The sequence below is a fragment of the Chelonoidis abingdonii genome, chromosome 16, assembly GCF_003597395.2.
Source record: "Chelonoidis abingdonii isolate Lonesome George chromosome 16, CheloAbing_2.0, whole genome shotgun sequence".
Classification (NCBI taxonomy): Eukaryota; Metazoa; Chordata; order Testudines; family Testudinidae; genus Chelonoidis; species Chelonoidis abingdonii.
Genome location: NC_133784.1, coordinates 11,904,175 through 11,921,920, shown reverse-complemented (window position 1 = coordinate 11,921,920; position 17,746 = coordinate 11,904,175). Strand labels below are relative to the sequence as shown.

The 17,746-nt window shown below is 45.1% G+C and overlaps 1 protein-coding gene across 1 annotated transcript in view; it reads left to right on the top strand.

Annotated features, from left to right (window-relative positions):
- TLL2 (tolloid like 2) overlaps window positions 1-17,746 on the top strand; it is a 190,888-nt gene that overhangs the window by 146,533 nt on the left and 26,609 nt on the right. The window contains exons 9-12 of the mRNA XM_032778202.2: window positions 731-846; window positions 5,334-5,436; window positions 10,185-10,301; window positions 16,779-16,924. Of these exons, the coding sequence (XP_032634093.1) occupies window positions 731-846; window positions 5,334-5,436; window positions 10,185-10,301; window positions 16,779-16,924 (482 nt within the window). The remainder of the gene's footprint in view (window positions 1-730; window positions 847-5,333; window positions 5,437-10,184; window positions 10,302-16,778; window positions 16,925-17,746) is intronic.

Genomic DNA, 17,746 nt, shown 5'->3' with positions numbered 1-17,746 from the left:
CATTCCAGCCCCTTCCTTCCTGGCTCAGTGAGCAGGAACTACAGTCGTAGCTGATTTCACAGATGTTGGAAGCCTGTTGCCTAAAGAACAGTGTTTAAAAACTTTGAGATCTACATCTCTCCCGCTGCAACAGAAACCAAACAGCGCGTGGTGGAGAGTGGGGCAAAGCTTTGACTTTAAAATCTTATGCCACATCTTGCTACAATGCAGAGTTGACTCTGTGAACTGAGGGTGCTTTGGGGCTCAGCTAGCTTTTGTCACAGTGTTTTAACCCGAAAAAGAGTACTAACAGTGGTAACTAAGGAGAACTTTCTTGAGCAGATTGTAATGAGGGGAAAATAGCTTTTCTAGTGACTGGCTTTCATTTTAATAATTTTGCATTTGGTGGAGAGAGAAGAAAAGATCTATCACAATTCAGATAATTTAAAAAATATATTAAAAAATGTGTGGTGTAGAGGGAGGGGAGAGAGGTTACCCTTTGTAATGATCTGTTTTCTCAGCATCCCCAACTGGATAAATCATTCTTATCCCACGGATGTTGATGAACTTCACCAAGGCCACCAGACAGACAGATGGCAGTGACCACTGATCACTACCGAATGAGGTTGGATTTGAGTCAGTGATCTAGAAGTGCAAAGCTACCCACAATAGAAGATCAAAAACAGCTTGATAAACTCTGACCAACTTCTTTCAGATGGTAACTCTTTGCTGCTGTCTTTCAATTACATAGCTTGTGGGGAGACCTTGCAGGACACGATGGGGAATTTCTCTGCTCCTGGCTTTCCAAATGGCTATCCTTCCTATTCCCATTGTGTGTGGAGAATATCTGTGACTCCTGGGGAGAAGGTAGGTTAGACTGCAAATTGTATCTGCAGTTTGCAGGCATGTGGTTTTGCCTAAGGGTTGCATTTGCAACTTGCTGGGATGCCCTACGCCACACCTGTTTTCATCCTGAATGCAGAGGCTGTGCACCATCTTGATCTAAGTGGAGGCTCATCTGGTGGAGTCTTGCACAGGTAAGTGGAGCCAATGATCACAGAGTACCAGCTTCCATGGATAGGTATTTGCTGTGAGAGTTCAGGTCTCTACATACAATATTCTGCACTGATCTTCTCTCCTGTCAGAATAGAGCCCTGCATATGGGGACCGGTGTTGTTTGCTGCATATCTGTGGGCCCCCCCAATAGATTCTGGGAAGTATTTGGACAATGTGGGTTGTGCTGTGCTCTACTTCACTATTGTTCTAGTATGAGGAGATGGTGGGCAATCTGTGTGGGTTTTTTTCCAGCCTCTTTGTTCTCATGGAAAATTTGTCCCCCTTCACTCATCTCCATTGATGCACATGCAGCAACTGCATGCACATGGGAAGGTGGTCCGTGCACTGCCCAGTTGAGCAGCTGACAATGAATGCTCCACAGGCTCTTTAGCTACTCTCCCAAGAAAGCAGAATTTAGTGCAGAACCTTTGGGGAGCTCAAAGGATTGTGTCAGGCAACAACTCTGAGCTGCTGCCAGCAAACTATTAAAACAGGCATCACATTCAGAGCAGGGGTAACCGTCGTCCTCTGCCCAACTCTGCTGCGAGTGTAGCGACGGTATTGCCCATGGTTCTGGGCACCATATTTCCAGGAAAGGATTTGCCAATTGGATGGAGTTGAGAAAAGCAGCAAAAGGAAGCCAGCTATGTGATGGCTATGGGGAAACATGATAGCTCTCTCTAATTATAGACAAGGTTTACAGGAAGGATGGAGAGGGTTTATTAAAGATGATCCATGGGATATAATTACTGCTACCAGGAGGGGGAAAAGTGAAAGAGAGCCATCTCAACACTTACAAGCTTACAGCGGCACAGCAGAAGCCACGTTACGCCGACGGCACAGAGCTCTCCCATTGACATAATAAAACCAGCTCAACAAGTGGCAGTAGCTCTGCCAGTTGGAGAGTGTCTCCCGCCAACATAGCGCAGTGCACATAAACACCTGTGCTGGCAAAACTTATGTCACTCAGGGTTTTGCCAACATAAATGCTAGTGTAGACAGTGCCTGGGTATTTGGAGAAGCTTCCTGGCAGCGAGGTGTAGTAAGCTGTTGGATAGTCACCTAACGGGGGTGGTGAAATCTCCATCACTTACAGGAACTCATATAATGCTGCAGACTGGACAAAGCACTAGGCAATGTGGGGAACAACCCTGCATTGGTCCCTGGGGGAATGGACTTCACTAAACAACCTAAGAAGTCATTTCCTTCTCAAATGTGTCTGCTGGGTTGAAAATCCCCCAGATCTGTTTTTTAGGGATCAGTGAGGTTTCCAAACCAGCATTTTCAATCTTGCAGTCTTTTTCTGTTTGGGGAATTTGGGTAATGGCTTTTGTCCCTAGACCAATAGGGGACCTATGGAACCTTAAGAAATCATCAGTGCAATGTAATAATTGGTCCTTCCACTCAGGATGGGGGAGAACTAGGACTAACACTAAATGTGTGTGGAAAGTCAGAATCCAGGGTATAGGGTCTCTCCTAGGTGCCTACTGGCCTTTCCTCGTGGTCCTTACCTGCCTGTTAGCCATCCAACAGCCTGCTAACTCTGGCTGCACTGAGAGCTCAGATGCGCACCTCTTAAAGCTTCCTTCCTACCACTCTGACTAGCTCTGTAACATTGTGAGCAAAATTACCCTTGGTTTCTGAAGGGGGGCTGAGAATCCACAACATCATCTGCACAGGGGAATGCTGCTGTCAGCTGGAACGCCACCCACCCATCTGCAGATGTCTTCAGATTGCAAGACCTGCTGAGCCTCAATCAGTTGCTTCCTCTGTTTTCTTTTCAGCTTCCTTTGTTTTTATTGATCTTCTAGTGGAAACGAAATCTTTCCTTAATCTTGTTAACACCACTGCACTCAACCCCTTTGCATCATGTCAGATTGCAACAGGTGTGCTGCCCTGTGTGGGAGCTCCTCTGCATGGCAGCTAATCAGTAAACCCCATAGAGAAGCATTTCAGATGCATCCTGAAAACAACAGTGCTGAAAGAAACCATAGCTCTCACTTCAGCAAACATTTGTTTACAGCTGCCTTTCTGCCGAGCTACCTTATTCAGGGCCTGAGGCCCAGACCCTCAAAGGGATTTAGGTGCCTAACTCCCAGAGTGAGCCACCTTACTATCTTTGAAGGATCTGAGCCTGAGCTCTGGCATCACTGAGTTCCATTGCCTCTGGGTCCAGTCCTGAGATGTGCAAGTACCTTGCAAGATCAGGCCCAACAGAGACCTTCTGATGTTAGAAAAATGTCTAAGAACAGTGAGGATCTTAAAATGATATTTGATGGTTTTAAAATGTTTCAAGCTTTTATGTGCTCTTTATGTGTCTCTCTGCCTCAGTTACAAGGGTTAGGTTAGATGTGACCCAAAATGTAAGTTCTGTGAAAAACAAATGTTTATAAAATCTAAATCCCATTTAAAGGAAAAAATAATCCAGCATTTTAAAATACCTAAAATAGACCTTCCCCTGTGGTGTTTACAGCCAAGACATTGCTGCATTGAGCTAGTGTGTGAGCCCCAGATGCTGTCTGTAAACTGAACTGAAACTGACTAGTCTGTTTTTCATTGTTCAAGTTCAGAGAACTGCAGAAGGTGATAAAGGGTAAATCATGAAAAGTAAATAGCATTTTAAAAATCTTTCCAGTTTTAATAATCTCATTTATTAGGTCAGAATATAGACTAGAAACCTGGTTTTAGCATGGCCTTATTCCTTTGGAAGATATTAGATGTAAATTAATCTCTGGGCCAAATCTTGCAAACACACACTACCCTGAATAGGTCCATTGGGTTGGGTGGGACTCTCAGATGCAGATGGGAGGGTCCCTTTTCAGGAATAAGCCCTCTAGCTCTAAATTTCACGGTCCCTCAGCTAGTGGCCTTACAACTGAATACTTTAAAGGGACGCTGTCACAATAAAAATCACGGGACAAATTATGCTCTTAAATCAGAGCCAGCCCCACTGGGTCAGCATGCTTGCACTGATGTAACTGAGCCGAAAGTTTTAAAAAAATGGTCTTGTTACCTTCCATCACTTGTGCTGTGTGTTTCTTTTTTGCACGGCCCTTCGTTTGGACAATGAAGAGAACTGCACCATTGCTGGAAAATGTTTTTGTTTCATGTGTAGCTGCAGCATGCATGACTTAGTTTCCCCTCAGTAAAATGGATAATATCTACCAGACAGCACTGTTGTGTGAAGCTTAATACATGCCTTGTCAAGCACTCAAGAACATACATGTTAAAATGAAAACAATCTTACTTTCAGAGCTAATCAAAAATCAGAATTTCTGTTCCATGGGGAAATCCAATATTTCAACATTTTTCTTGTGCTGATTTTGGACAAAAAGTTGAAATACTGAAATTTTTTGTAGCGTGAGATGCTCAGAAATATTTCAGTATGGAAAAGTAGAAACATTTTCAATCAAAAAGAAAATGTTGAGACATTCCTGAACAGAAACGTTTTAATTTTTGGTTTGTTGAACCAAATTGAAATATTTTGTTGCAGCTCTGTGTGATGTTAACCTGTGTTTGCCTCAGTCCTCGTGATAACTCATGAGCATTGTAGTCTGGGTACTCCCTGCTTCTGTTCTCCCCCATGGGCTGGGCTTCCTGGCTGGACTACATCTCCCATGATGCATCAGAGTGGCTCACCCAGAGGGGAGACAGTGGTCTGTTGTGGAGAATGTACTTTGGCCAAAGAGACCTGCCCAAAAGGGATGGAGGCATGAGTCACCCAAACTACATCGACCATGATGCACCACAGCAATTGGAGACGACTCAGATTAATGTTGAATTGACTGGAAATGGAACGTTTAAATTGGTTTGACAATCCTGAATGTTTTGATTTGGGTTAACTCAACCAGAAAAAAAAATTCATTTTAATTTTCCTGTCAGAAAACTGAAAAATTTTAGCAAAATCAAGATTTTCCTGGAGAAACTGTTAATTTTGTATTTTCTTCCTTATTCATATTAGGTGAATCTATGGTCCCATTTTTTGTTTTCCTACAAAACCTAAATTGGTCCTAATTACATAACAGTAGCTTTTTTTTATTCCCTATGCAGTCAATTTGCTTCATCTTTTCCATAATTCCCCCAGTTACTTGTGCTGGCTGCTGTGTTGTACTCTATGGCTCTGAAAAACCCATCAGGTGAAAGGTTGGTTTTTTTAATGAAAGATGTTACAAAAAAATAAAGTTCATCCATTCTGTCCTATCTAAACCTCATATGCAGAATAATAGCACTGATGGAACTGAATCTATAGCATGAAATAGCTCCTTGGGCAAAGATAACAGTGCACCATCTGTTCACAGATCATTTTAAATTTCACATCGATGGACTTGTTTAAAAGTCGCCTGTGCTGGTATGATTATGTGGAGGTGCGTGATGGCTACTGGAGAAAGGCTCCCTTGTTAGGTGAGTGGCTATTTCCTTTTTTTAAAGAGACGCAGTGTGGAAAGTATGCAAATAGGCCTTTGCAGCTGCTGGGAGCAAAGGAGCCTAGTGCTAATGCCCTTCTTCCAAGGATCCCAAAGTGCTTCATGGAGAATAATTAAGGCTAGATCCTTAAAGGTATTTAGGAGCCTAACTCCCACTGAAATCAGTGGTGGTTAGGTGCCTAAATCCTTTTGAAGGCTTGAAGCTGTTCAGCCTCCCAACTGCCTTGTGAGGTAGGGAAGTGATATTCCTTCGTTGTGCGACTGGAGAGCTGAGGTAGAGAAAGGGAAGTGATTTGCCCAAGGTTTCACAGTGAGTCAGTGAGCAGACCTGGGAGTAGAAGCCTGAATCCCAGGCCCCTGCTCTCACCACTATATTGCATTCCCTGGCAAAGAGTCCCCCACGCTGACCAGCCAGTGTGGCTCAGCCCTAGGTGAGCCTTCATGATCCATTCGGTCCTTGGTGTTGTCCTCAGAGTGCTGGCTATTGTGGGGATGGTTCTGTCACATGGAATTAGGCCTGGGCACACCCAAGTCATTTCATACAGGCCACTGAAGAGCCATCATGTGGTAGCAGCTTTTGGTTGCTAAAAGCTTGAGTTGGATTTGAACCTGCTACCTTGCAGGGCATGATTTTAGAGGGCATCTCCCCTCCCTCCTCTCATGATACTTAGAAACCAATTAAATGATTGAAAGTGGACTTCAGCCCCAGGTAGGCGTTCTCCAGAGTGGGAGGAGAAGGCAACCAGGCCAAGTCCAAAGCTATTGATGGAAACATCCCAAAGGCCTTTAGGGGGAAAAACCAGGCAGTTATAGTACTTCTGGTCAGCACATCACTCATGGCTTGTAAGCCCTCACAATGCATTTAAAACATGGATCAGTCTTGCAGCACAGATAGGAGCAAACTGGGTTGTAACCATATTCCCAACCCACCCTGTAGGCCTTCTAGCTTCATGTTTCCAGGGTTGACTAGTGATTTGGAGACTTAGTTACTGGGTGCTCAACAAGGCATAGTTAAGTGAGGACCCGATTTTCAGCAAGCACTGAGTTACCTGCTTTCTGACAATCAGGCCCCATTAAGGTGTCTTACCTAAACTCCCAGCTCCTTTTTGAAACCATTTAAACATGGGTCACACAGCAAGGGAGAACCCAGATCCCTGCAACTGTTGCTTTGGCAACTGAGCTGCGACCTGAAAGAACATTATCTGCTTTGGGACTGGTGTGTGTCATGGGTTGGAAGGACTCGTTGCTGACTCTGCTTGTACATATCCCTGGCAGATCCCATGTAATTGTCTCCAGGTTCCCTCTGGAACAGTATGAATTAGCGCTGATGTGACAGTGCGCTGCGTGTATGGCTGGACTGAGTCACTGTGAGAAAACGCTAGTGTCTAAAGTTCTTTGTGGTTCATTTATTTCCTGCAGCCCGTGCCATTCCCTCAAGTCCCTCTTGAGGTAGCACAGGTGTCTGGAAGAGCCTTTGGGTGTTTTAGAGGAGAGAGCACTGTCTGCTCCTCCCAGAAGGTGTCAGGACTCTGGGGTTTTATTCAGAGCTCTGCCACTAACTCCCTTTCATCTTGGACAAATTTCTTACCCTCAGCATCCCCATCCATCAAATGGTGTGGATCCCCGCTGTAGCACACAAGGGGAGACAATAAATGCCAAATTCTTTCCAGCTGTAAGCCCGTGACGTGTCCCTGAGGTTGACAGCATGGTGCTGTCTGACCCAACGAGGAATTGGGCTGCTAAGCTGGTGCTTTCGGTGAACTCCTAGTGACGTTAGGCCTCTTTGACATTTCCAGACTCAGTGCCCAGTGTACTGGGCTGTGAGGCTTCATGCTGGCAAGGTACTTTGAGTGAGCAGGGAAAAGTATGAAGGCTTGTGCCTGCAGAGAGCAAGGCTGTGTAATAGGGTGTGCAAGTGAGGCTACGCAAGGATAGCCATTGGGCATAGCCTCGCTGGCTTTCTTCCACTCGGAAACATGAGGTTAAAGAGGGAGGATGGCAGTGTGTCTGTAGAGACAGATTCATAACCCTCAGGAGGTATGAAAGGCACCTCCCTCCTGCTTCTAGGCATCTGACCATGCGTCATCAATGCCGAGTTGGATTCCCATATGTTTCCTACCTGCTAAGCACCTGGGCAGGGCAGGATCAAGCCACAGGACTGCTTTGGTAAAGGCTGTATAGGTAGGAGAGTGCTCTGCTGTAGTGTGGGTACCTGGCACTGGCCGAGGGAGCAAGGCTGTGGTCTCCCTGCAGTTTCTTTGAGGCTGTCTCGAGGAGCAGAGGTGTGGGGTTCGTAGTGTCAGTGCCTGTGCACTGTGGTCACTATATGCTGTGGGTGAGCACACGCCTCAGGAATCATCCTTCCAGCAGCCTTGCGTTACGTCACTTCATGTTTTTTGCCAAATATTTGAAGCGCTTCAAAAAAAAAAAATCTCTTTAATACAGTGGGATTTGCAAACTGTTCCGTTCGGAACAAGTGGCTTGTGTGAGCTGCCATGGCCCCTGAGAGGGACTGGAGCCATGAAATTAGTTAGGAAGAGGAAGGCTGGTGGCGGTCCGGCAGGGGGGTGGGCAAGAGGATTAGCATGAATTGTGAAGGCATGTATTTTGCCTGGAAAAAAATGTGCACTGCATATTTTCCCAGGGAAGTGTGTGAAAATCCAGCCTTAAATGGTGCATAGCTTTTTATGAATGGGCCCTTTATCGTACTCCACGGAGCTCACTTATTCTGGCTTCCTCATCTGCATTTCCTCTCCTTGACATCCGTGTTGAACTCCAATTTGAAATCCAAGAGGCGGTTGCTCAGTGACCCTAGAACTAAATAACTTTGCAGCCTTGACACTTAGCAGCATCTCCTTCCCGTACCTTTGGAAACTTCAGCAAGCTGTGTCCCGGTCTTTGTCATACCGCAATGACTCCTGACCCACCTGGACTAGCTTTGTGCTTGCAGCTATGCATCTTTGAGGTGTGATTTTTGTCAGATTTCATAAGTTAAGCAGAGTCAGGTCAGAGTTAGCATTTGGATGGGAGATGCACAAGAAAAAGACAAAATTGTGGTTCAGCAGATGTTATTCCACCACAGCGCTTGCCTTCACTAGGTTTGTAACACACCGTTAAATCCCAGGGCAACCTAGTGTTAACATCGAGCTAACATGTTAAAACTACAACTGCTTTCTCTACACTAGGATTTTAATGCATGTTGGTTAACGCGTGTTAGCTAATTCATGTTAAAACGTGCAACTTTTCCCCTAGTCTTGACATGGCCTGAGTAGATAGAGAACCAATCATGCAGCATGTTGGTTGGTACTAAGATGCTGGCTTTCTGGTGAGGCACAAAACCAATCTCTCGATCTCTGGACATTATTACCTACCCCCTGGATGTATCTTTTTTTCTTTTTTCTCATGAGTCCAGCAATCGTAACCCTGATGTGCTGGCTGAATTCCAACTTAGGTAATTACATTCGGGCTCTGCCAAATTCCCCCTGCAGATTCAAATAGATAAGCTGGGATTTAGTTACTCCTTTAAATGAGGAACAAACCCCAGCCCTATTGCATACAGCAGATAGTGTCGCTGGTGTCCAGTGAAGAAAAGAACCATATTGCGTTAATTACTCCCAACACTTATTTATTGTTTGTACTGTGCTTTGAGGAGCCTTCTGGCCGCAACAGGCTGTAGAAGCATCAGGAATGATCATTATTATTATTATTCTGATTGCTCTGCTGGATTTCAGTTTGCGGTGGTACAGTTCAGGAACTAACATTTACCAGTGAGAATCAAGCTGTGTGAAGTACCCAGAGAAGGAGCTTGTGCTGGGGAAAGGCACTTAGTGTAAACAAGTGCCATAGGACTATGGAGAGTTGAGTAGGAAAAGATGCTCAACTAAGATGATTCTGTGTCACGTGCAAGGGGTTGAAGTGATCACGAGGGCTTACGTGATGAAAAGGTTTTCCTTCATGCTACATCCACAGGAGGAAGGGATCTGTCGTCTGGGTCAGTGAGGCTGAGATTTTCAAAACTATCCGGGAGCTCTCTTTACTGCACTGCCATCCGTATTAACCCACTGTTCTCCCACCCTTTGTCTGTCTGGTGTAGTGAGACTGGAAGCGCCTGGGGGCAGGACTGCTTCTTGCCATGTGCAGGAACAGCGCTTAGTACCGTGGCTTCTTGTCCTGGGTTGGGCGCAGCTGTAATGCAGTTAACACTAACAAGACCATCTTTATTATGTGTCTGTGCAGTGCCTAGTCCAATGGGTTCCAGCACATGACTAGGGCTTCTTGTGATACAAATCAGTAAGAATGATGGAAGGTAAAGTGCCAGGACTCCTGAGCATTGGCTGTCGCTCCTAGCACTTTGTCTCTCACAATAAATAAGACTAAAGTCCCTGCTGCGTTCACCTACATGCTTTTTAAGATGGCCCAGCCTTTGTGTGGGTAAAATGAGAGCCAGGCTAATGGTGGCAGCATTTGGGATTGAGCCATGCTGGCTTTTGTTCCCAGATGATATTTGAACCCTGTTCCTGTTGAATACAGATGAAGTGGCTCCTTCTTAAAATCTAAGTTGGAGTTGGAGTGAAAAGCCCTTTATTTGGCTCAGTTTACTTTTACCATTGACTCTCTCCTGAACTGCAGGCACCTTGTATGTCTCCTCATCTACCTCCACTGCGATCACAAACCACTTTCGCCAATCAGTGGAGAGATCTTGATTGTCTGTTTCCTGCCTTCTAGGTAGATTTTGTGGTGATAAAGTCCCCGAGCCTCTTATCTCCATGGACAGCAGGCTGTGGATTGAGTTCCGAAGCAGCAGCAATATCCTGGGCAAAGGCTTCTTTGCGGTTTATGAAGGTACGACCCTTAGCTAGGAGGCCTACATCATGCTGCACAGTGATCCCAACACCAGGCATCATAAGTGGGAACGTAACAAATGGGCCCAGAGCAGAGACCTGTTTGACCATAAATGAAGGCTCTCAACCCACTCCATGTTTCCAAAGGCTAGCAGGGGTTGCAGAATTCAGAGACCCCCTTCAGTATGCAAGGCCCAGATCAACCAGCCTGGTCCACAAATCCTTTTCCTAGGCATGGTGTACCGCAGTGAGGAGACCACCTCTGAGCATGGGGCTCAGATCAGCTCTTCTGCTTACCCCTGCCATATCAACCACCAATTGTAGCTATGATCCATCTAGCAAAGGTTCAGTCAGTGTTTATCACTGGGGTGTTGGCGCTTCCTCGCAGGCTAATTGGCCAGCCAGGTCTCCGCTCAGAGATTACAGAGCAGGATAAGCGTCTGGCACCGAAATTTCCACCCTCCCTGAAACCAAAGGATGGACTCAGCCCTTTGTCCTTCAGGTAGATCAGGTGAGTTTCTTGAAACTTCTTGGATGAATTCCTGAGTCCCTTTGTGTGCTGCCTAACATTTCTTATGAGAGTAGGGACTGGCTCTGATGTCCTGGTCTCTCTCCACTGGTCTGTGGGCATGTGATACACTGGTGATACACTATTGATTCAACTCTTTTATGGGCCTTAGTCTCTTTACAGCTGTGGAGAAGAAGCTATCCATGTATGTCAGAGAGCACTGGTTTGCATTGCCCTTGCTGGGGCCGCATGAACTCATGGATGTGCAATGGAGTTGGATGACATTTTTGAACTAAAAGTGTCTTTGTGTTGAAAAATGTTCTTTGTTTAAAAAAAAAAAAGAAGACATTTTTTCACACACAATTCTCCATGTCGTTTTGCATGAACAATCTTCCAAAACTTGTATAGAAAATCTGAAAATGTTATTGAAAGTGTTTGAAAAATATCCAGGGCTGCTTTTGGGAGGGAAAAAAAGTATTGAAGAAAAGTCCACTGGTTATTTATACAAGTAATAGGAAAAAAGGGTCCATTTTGGTCACTTTGGAATGAAAAAAAATACAGATTTTTTTCACCAAAGTAGGTTTTTATTTTGCGGCCTCTCCCTAGTTTGAAAACAAGACAGATTTTCCTGCCAACACCACCCAGTGGACTGTAGCATTTACTGCAACCCAGAGGGTACAGTAGTAACTGCAGGGTAACTCCAGGATCAGCAGCTCGGAGGGGACTGGCGAGGTGGGGGAAGCGGGCAAATAGACCATATGGGCACCACTGGGCTTTATGTGAATGGCAGCTTTGCTAGGTGGGTCATTATACAGAAGTTTTGGAGGCCTGTACTTGGTACTGTGCATCAGAGAGGTGGTAATGCAATGTCTCTAAGAGCTTAAGTTCAAGTATGAGCATGAACCTTTTCCTAGCAATTAGCAGGGCTTTCATCCCTTTCTTTTTATTCAATATTTGGAGAGCTTTTTACCCTCATAATTGTTTTTCTTTCAAAATTTATTTTGCTGCTTACATTTTTGTTGTCGCTTCCCCTGTCTGCCAGAGTAATTACCGGGGACCAAAAGCAGCGAGATCAGAAAGATAAGTAATTCTCAGAACTGGTGACACAAATGAATCTTCGTTTGTATCACTTAGCTTTTTGGCTGGATTTTTGGCCCTGGCACTTACTGCCTGTCTGAAGCACCACTTGTCTTGTCTCTCCCTCTGTTGAAAATACCTGGAGAGCAGGTTCATGCTGTTGTCCAGCTCGATCCATTTTGCTTGCAATTACAGCAGGCTATTACTAGCAAGAATTTTTTGGAAAGAATGGAATCAATTTTAAATGTCGAAAAGCATGAAATCCACCAAAAAAACAACCCTGCACTGGAAGACCTCAAACAACCTTGAGCAGGACTAAGAACTTTGGGCCCAACTCTTGACTCAGGCCAAACCTTCACTGAAGCTATAGGCCAGCTCTTTAAAATGAGAGTGCCTGAAATCTGACACCTACAGAAAAGCAGCCTGGTTTTCAGAGGGAATGAGCACCCACTGGTCCAGCGGAAACCCAGGTCTCTCAGCTGCTCTGAAAATCAAGGCACTTCTATTTCAGCGCCTAACTTTTGCTGCTCCTCTATGGGGGACTGGTCATGCCAAAGTCAATGGCAAAACTGTTCTGGTGCAGAATCAAATGCATGCAGTCCTTCACTTTCGCAGATCGTGGAGCTTTCAAGTTTGACAGTTTTGGACATACTGTTCTCTTCCTTTGCTCTGATCACAAACAGCCCCCTGCTGCTCTCAATTACTGCTGGCCCAGTGGAGTTACTCTGGATTTAGAACAGATCAGATTCTGATTTCAGGGTTCTTTCTTGAATAGTCTGTGCTATGAAAAGTACCTTCACATGGGCTGGATGCATATCCTCTTCCACATGACCAAGTGCATGGTGGGCTCGGCACCGGCCTGCTTCAGTTTCCCTATCTGTAAAATTGGGCTAATGATACTGATCTCCTGTGGGAAGTGCTTTGAGAGCTACTGCTGAAAAGTGCTAGATAAGACCTAGGTGATGGTGTTTTGAAAAGAGGCAGGACATAATACACACACATTTTCATGGCACCTTCCCAAAGCACTTGACAGGCTACAAGGTACAAGCCAAACTTAGATAAAGAAGTGAGGTGGGAAGCATGCTTCAGCTGGGTCTGGCTAATGCCCAGCAAACTGTACACTCTTGGCAAAAAATAAATGCACTTTCAAACAAATATTAGCGAATCCTGACCTGAGCAAATCTGGTATCCATCCAGTTCTCCTCAGCCATGTCATCAGTCCTCACTCCTTATGGCACCGACTGACCTGAAGTTTGCCCCTTTGTTTTGTTCTGCAGTGGAAGTATGTTGGGTGTGTGTTGTTCGCTTGTTTAAATGGGTGATAAAGGTTCCATAAGGAATGCAGCCTCTGGGACCAGGCATAAGTCACTACTGTTAGTTCCTGCACAGTGTGATGATAGTGGAGCAGAAGAATATTTTTGAAGAATAGAATTGGCATGATTGATCTGCTTGGGGTTGGTTTGTGGTGCTGGAGGGTTACACAAGTTTGTATGTGTAACGACACTCGCATTTTGTTTTGCAGTGTGGTGGTGTTATAATATGTTGGGAATGGATTCCTGGAATCCAGCTTACAGTTGGGTGGGGAGAGAGTGAGTGATAAAGGATTATAGAGTCATGGGGAATTGGCCAGATCCATTATCTGTCCATGTCCTGACTTCCTAACACTTTTTGGAAGGTATGTAATTGTTTTTCTGGTGGACTCTGTTAAACTCCCGCTTTCAGCCTGGACTCCAGGTTTGGGAATTTTCCTGTATCTAATGAGTGTGAGAGATTTGACTCAGGAGTGGGAGCTCTGCTCCAACAGCTCTTACAAGGACCAGCAATTCAGGCACTTTTCCTGCAGACTTTAGTAAGCCCACAGGAAGCATGTGGGAGTTGTTACTCCTGGGTGGGATAAGGAAGATCGTGGACAGAGGACAGGGAGGATTTAGCTGCATGGGTAACTTTAAGCTCTCACATCTTATATCTAGGATATTTGAACAATTTAAAACTTTTTTTGTTTGTTTCATTTTGATGCAGCTGCACCTTTTCTTGTCCTCCATTTCCTGTATATATCCCTCAGTCTGTTCCATCACTGCCTTCATGGTCCACTTCAGTCTCCTGCATTTACCCCCTTTGTGTCTTCCTCTTGGGACCCTCCACTCCCCTGCCATGATCTCCTGCTTTCTGCCCCCATGGCCACATTTCCTGTCTCAGTCCATACCCTCCCTTCCATAGACTCATAGAATGGTAGGACTAGAAGGTACCTTGAGAGGTCATCTAGTCCAGTCCCCTGGACTCATGGTAGGGCTAAGTATTATCTAGACCATCCTTGACACGTGTTTGTCCAGCCTGCTCTTAAAAATCCCCAGTGATGGAGATTCCACAGCCTCCCTAGGAAATTTATTCCAGTGCTTAACCATCCTGACAGTTAGGAATTTTTTCCTAATGTCCAACCTAAACCTTCCTTGCTGCAATTTAAGCCCATTGCTGCTTGTCCTATCCTTAGATGTTAAGCAGAACTATTCCCCGCCCCCATCCTCCTTGTAACAACCTTTTATGTACTTGAAAACTGTTATGTCCCACCTCAGTCTTCTCTTCTCCAGACTGAACAAACCCAATTTTTTCAATCTTCCCTCATAGGTCATGTTTTCTAGACCTTTCATCATTTTTGTTGCTCTTCTCTGGACTTTGCCCAATTTGTCCACATCTTTCCTGAAATGTGGTGCCCAGAACTGGACACATACTAAGCCTTGTCCCATACTGCCTCCCCCCACCATTTACACCTCCCACCATTCCCTAAGCCCCCATTCATCAACCCCACTCCATCTCCACCAGACTGCTGCTCCTCTCTATCCATCCCACCTGCTGCTACTAAGAGTCTCCAAAATTCTGACATCAGTGACCACAGCTCCATAGCACCCTGCCACCTCCAATCTTTCCCTTCCAGTCACCTCTCCCTCAGTTCCCTTGGTTCCTTATAAGACTCCTGTCCCTCTTCAGTCCTCTTCAGTCATGTATCACCACCCCTTAACATCTGGCTCAGACCAGCAACTGGTGCAACACAGCCTGGAGTCAGACAGGTCCGTTCATAATTTCAGTATTGTTCTGTGTACCTGTCAAAGGAAGTTGAGGTCTCGCTCCTCAGTAAATCCAAGCAAATTAGGAGTTTATAGGCATGGTCATTGTGCAGCCAAACACAGTTTAGGAGAAGTTTGGGGGAAAAAAATGAGTGCAGCCATTTAAAAAATATCATAACTTCAGAACCCGTTTTGCTAACTTTACCAAACTTCCTAGACTAAATCTACACAGGGATGAGAACATGTGTGTAAAATTTATGAGGAGTTGGGTTCATATTAGGGACATTGGGAATGGTGGTAAGCGTTTCAAAAACTGGGCTTATAATAAACTAGCTTCAGCTTTAACTATAGAGTGGCTACGGCTGCTCCACATGGTTTGGGGAACACTAAGCCACTACTGAAATGCAGCTGCTATGAGGGAGGGTGGGGGTAGAAATGCAGCCGCCGTTCTGCACTAGCATCACTATAACAGGATGATTTTCAGGAGTGGAACTGATTAATAGTTTTCCAGCTGAGACTGCAGCGGGTGGGGCTGTTAAGAGGAAGACCTAAGTTGCAATGAGTAGCCAACCTACTAGAGTTGGTTAATACAGAAATGCTATGGACTCTCTAAGGTAGCCAGGGTCTTGGTTTTATGACTCATCTGGAGGCAAGTCTAGCCAGTAGCTTCGCCATTCATTGTCACCCTGGTTTCTGTGCTGGAAATTGAATGTGCATATTGTTATTTAATGTTTGCTATGGTAGTGCTCAGTTTCAAGATTGGGACCCATTGTGCAAAGTGCTGTACAAACCCACCCACAGAGCCCATGCAGAGGTCATGCTGGGCTCTGAAATTGTATCTTCATTTTTTTTAGGCTGACTTTTAAAAATAAATCCAAGCTTTGAGGGCGGTTTAAAAAAGAAACACACATTGTCTACGCAGCTCTTGGTGCTGATAGCATAAACTGCTGATACCTATTCCTGTGTCGAGCTTTGACTTCCTTTGATTTGATCCTCTTACCAATATGAAAAGTTTTATTTAGAAAATAGCCCCAACATTGTCTACTGCAACTTCCTTCTCTGTGGCCTTTTTTGCAAGTCCCAAGTCTATACTTGCAATGTGCAGTCCCACCTCTGTGTTGCCCAACTTCTTGCCTGCAGAGAGAAATGACTGCCTGGATTCTAAGTCTACAGAGCATCTGGGGGTGCATATCCATGAGACCACATGCAATCAAGCTGTACTAGATTGGCCGGTTCTTTAGGCACATCATCCCATGAACTTGCATTATGTTTGCAATCAGTGCCATCTAGTGGCAGGATTTCACATTGCTTTTTTGTGGGCTGTAATTGTTTATAATTGGAGATATACCAATATCCTAGAACTGGAAGGGACCTCGAAAGGCCATCGAGTCCAGCCCCCTTCCTTCACTAGCAGGACCAAGTACTGATTTTGCCCCAGATCCCTAAGTGGCTCCCTCAAGGACTGAACTCACAGCCCTGGGTTTAGCAGGCCAGTGCTCAAACTGCTGAGCTATCCCCCCTCCTCCCATTGTCCATTTCATATATGATTGCTATCATTAATTTGATAATTAAATTATTAAGTGGTGTACCAGACACAACTATCCAGACAGTTCCTGCCCCACAGAGCTGATATCCTTGGGGGCAGACACAGCAAGACAAGAGGCACTAAGTAGAATCGTGTTAGGCTTTTTAATACCTTTCACGGTTTGTTTGGGGGCCACGTAGAATGAGTGTAGTTAGAATGGCTTTGCAAGGGGAGAGGGTGTGCTGGGAGCAGGCATTTGATGAGGACACAATGTGTAATCCCATCCATGTGCTGTTTGTTTTTCTGAAGCAATTTGTGGTGGAGAAATTCACAAGGATGCTGGCCAGATTCAGTCTCCCAATTACCCAGATGACTACCGACCTTCCAAAGAATGCGTCTGGAGGATCACGGTTTCCGAGGGGTTTCATGTAGGACTCATGTTCCAAGCATTTGAGGTGAGAGGTTTGAGGCGTGTGCTCTTAAACCAAACTAACATGGCAGCCAATGAGACCGTAAAAAGGAAGTATGATAGAGAACATACAATTTGTAGAAACGAGGGTATTTTCCCCCTAAATGTTTGTTTTAGAAAATTATTTCCACCCAATCCTGATTCCACTATCATCAGTGAAAAGTGTGTACTGCACATGCCTCCTTTGCTGCTGCTTCAGATAATCTGTGCATAATGCTTTTATTTGAGGACCGCAAACTGCCTGACAGCATGTTAGTGGTTATGTGTATCACAGTAGCACTCAGAAGTCCCAGTGCTAGGTTCTGTCTGTGCATATAAGGAAGACAGGCCCTGCCTCAAAGACCTCACCATCAAAGTATGAGAACTGAAGGATTCAGCAAACAGTGAGGAGTTCAAGGTAACAGTGAAGCAAATTACTTAGGCTCACGCAGTGGCAGAGCCAGGATACAACCCAGAAGTCCTGGCACCCAATCCCCTGCATTACCCATCAGGATACTCTGCGTGCGGGGAATGTTGAGAGAGGATTCCTGCCATCAGACTGCAGAATGCTCTGGACATCAATTCCCTAGCCAACCCTGCATAGATCTATTGAGACCGCACCCCCCATGAACACATCCATATCTTCTCCCTCCCTCTTTTAAATCTTATAGTAGCCATAAAGACCTCGGGACAGACCATTCCTTGCATCACCAGTCAGGTCTTCATAGAAAAGTAGAAATTAGAGAGAGCAACTTAAAAGTTGCTGATAGGTTGAGGTGGGGCTTACATCTGATGAGTTTGCTGCAAATAGGATTATTTAGCCTTGAAA